The sequence below is a fragment of the Pteropus alecto genome, unplaced genomic scaffold (genome assembly GCF_000325575.1).
Source record: "Pteropus alecto unplaced genomic scaffold, ASM32557v1 scaffold3, whole genome shotgun sequence".
Lineage (NCBI taxonomy): Eukaryota > Metazoa > Chordata > Mammalia > Chiroptera > Pteropodidae > Pteropus > Pteropus alecto.
Window position 1 is genome coordinate 34781777 of NW_006442484.1, and position 3060 is coordinate 34784836.

General features: G+C 44.3%; 1 protein-coding gene across 1 annotated transcript in view; it reads left to right on the forward strand.

The window, feature by feature from the left end:
- Positions 1 to 3060, forward strand: part of TBR1 (T-box, brain 1) — a 7710-nt gene that overhangs the window by 3995 nt on the left and 655 nt on the right. The window contains 1 exon segment of the mRNA XM_025039246.1: positions 2862 to 3059. Coding sequence (XP_024895014.1) covers positions 2862 to 3059 — 198 coding nt within the window.

The window sequence follows — 3060 nt, forward strand, 5'->3', positions numbered from 1 at the left end:
GCGACTTTCTGGCTAAGTACTTCAGTGGTTTTGGTCAAAGGTTTCCTTCACCTATTTTTAGCTTTCTTATGAATTACAAAATTGTTGGCGGGCCTCTAGGGCTGGCTGGCTGGCTGGGGAAGCTGCCCTGGTTCCCGGGTGAGGGAGTTTATGTGGCACTGCAGATGCTCAGCTCAGATTGTCTGTGTCTGAAACTGCCGGATTCTGCCTGAAAGTGCATGTGGCTCTGGCAGTTGTTACAGTTTCCTTGGCATATGTGACTTTTATTTACCCATTTCCAAGTTTTGTGTAATAGCTTTTCCTGTGCGAGTTTACTATGGACTGAATAAAAAAGTGCACTCACCACAGGCAAGTTCATAAGCAGAGCCGCTATTATAGTCACTTCAGGCTTTGGGGAAAGGAACCAGGTGCTGTTGCTCTGTATTATTTATAAACTTTAAGAGAAAAATATTTACTCTTAGATGTGTTTTAATTAAATGTGTTGGTTCCTTTTCTCCAACTCTCCCTTACCTATCTCCATTTCTTTTCTATCAAAATGCTGTCCTCTGGGGGTAACAGTAGGTGTACACTGAGTGCTTTGTGGGTTTGTTCTAGCATTCTTGCTCAGAGTCCAGGTATGGTACCTGAGAGCTCAGATAGTGTTATATAGCAAAATCTAAATCTGGATTGTGGGATTCCCACACTTTTTTCTGACCATAAAAGGGAAGGACACATACATTTTAGTTTCACAGCTTGCATTAAGTCCTGGAATAGATCTGCAAAGTTGGAGATGTCTTTGACTAAAAAACCATTAAATTTATGGCAAAAGAGACAAGTGGCTGTCTCTTCCATCTCCAGGTAAATAGCAACCTTCCCTCCTGATATTTTTTATAACAAGTAGAAAAGAGAGACATTGATATTACTGCCTATAACCATCATGTGCATCCCTCAAAAGTAGTTCAAAGGAAGCAAGCATCATCAATGATTCCCCAGAATAAAAACTTGGCTAACTCTAGTCCTCATAGTCTAAAAAGGTGGCACCAGCACAATGAAAAGTATGTGACCCAGGAGACCAGAGATATTGGTCTCTGTACTCGGGGGTCTGGTAGATTTTGAGCTTTTAATTCTGTTGTAAACATCTGTTCCAAAGCATTTTATTTTGTACAAATCAATTCAGTAATCCCAAGAGGATTGGGACCTAGATGGGCATCTAGACTGTATCTTTTGCAGGCTGCTTTTTTTTTTTTTTTTCTTTTAAAACACTGTAGTGGTAAACAGAGAAGATATTTGCATCTTGCTGGTTATGTTCCCTCCCTGCCTCCCTCTACTTCTCTTATTTGAAACTGGAATTAAATTTCAGGAGGGAAATTTTGTGCAGTAAGCACAATGGACTGAACAGCCGCAGCGTAACCCTCACCTACCCCTCCTCTAGCTGACTTCTGTTAGAAAAGCCACTTTCCTTTTATTCTTAAGTCACTATATATTTTTCATGAAAAGCTTCTTTACCTATATGAAAGGATGCTTTAGATTTTTAGGGGTTAGGAAAGACTAAAATGCTTTATGACACTTTCCTTTTTCCACTGGTATGCAGGTTGTTTGGGCATGGCTCACTTCTGGGGAAAAAAGGGAGAGCAGCGAGAGTTCAGGGGGACTAGAGGGCTGCTTGGCCACTCACCAGGGAATCTCCTTCCCAAAGGATTAAGGTCTGACAAGACTGAGGCTCTCTTTCAAAACAGTCTGTTGATTAAAGATTAAAACATTTATGTGTGAGCTAAATAAAAAAAGAGGCATGTGTGTATGTGTATGAGAGAACACTTCTACCAATCTTGATTCAGTCTCTGGTTTCCTCCCTCTCAATTCTAATGGGATTTTCTAGGCCCAGGGCCTAGAATTAATCTTTCATTATTTTATCTAAGGTAATTCCCAGTAACACAATTGCTGTCTGGGCAATTACTGATTGGGTAAATTATTTAACTTCCCTTTGCCTCAGTTTCTTCATCTGAAAAGTGGGGGTGATGATAGTACCTAACTCCAAGGATTGTTGCGATGGTTAAATAAATCACTATCTGTACAGTCCTAGACGATAAGTGCCTGGCATGCAGTCAAGTTGTATAAGGGTTGACTATTATTAGTGGGAAAGTGCTTGGAGGAGATTGATAACTGCACTGTAAGAGTTTGCCCCAAAGTTGTTTGTTTGTTTTTTACCAGCGAGGGATCAAACGGTGGGGAGAAAAGGTCTGAATAAAATAATTCTATTGATTGTTGACTTTGTTTCCAGGTAGTAATTGCTAGAGGTGGGGGTTAAAGGATCACACTGGGGAAACAAGTCAGTACTGTGGAGGCTTCCAGCAGCAATCCTTGGGTCTCGGAAGACTGGTGAAGGCCGGTCTGATGATCACTACCTGTACTGCCTCCATGTATGTCAAATGGAAGAAAGCTGTCTTAACAGGGTGGAGGAATGGGTGCCTTGTTCAGAAATTTTGCTCAGAAACTCTCACTGCAGAGGAAAGGCCCACTGTGCAAATAACGCCTTAGTCCTTGGGTTAAACCGCCTTAATGTGTCCACGTATTGGAGATGTAGAATGGGAATCTGCTGCTGGCCTCCTCTCTCGATCCCCTGTACACTTGGCGGGTGAGAACATAGGACGAGGGAAGCCTTCTTATATGTATCATTTTTAGGTCCCTGAGTAGACAATTTGGTCCCTTTATAATTTCACAATTGACTTTGGGGAAGACGCGGGCCTGTGACCTTTTGTCTGTCTCTATCCTGGACGGCAAGTTCCAATGGAGAATGCGGGCGGTGGGTGAAAGTGGTGGCCTTTTCTTCTGTCCACCGAAGGGACCTCTGCGCCACCCCTCCGTTCTCTCTCCTTCCCTCGCAGGATCTACACTGGCTGCGACATGGACCGCCTGACCCCCTCGCCCAACGACTCCCCGCGCTCGCAGATCGTGCCCGGGGCCCGCTACGCTATGGCCGGCTCTTTCCTGCAGGACCAGTTCGTAAGCAACTACGCCAAGGCCCGCTTCCACCCGGGAGCGGGCGCGGGCCCCGGGCCAGGCACAGACCGCAGCGTGCCGCAC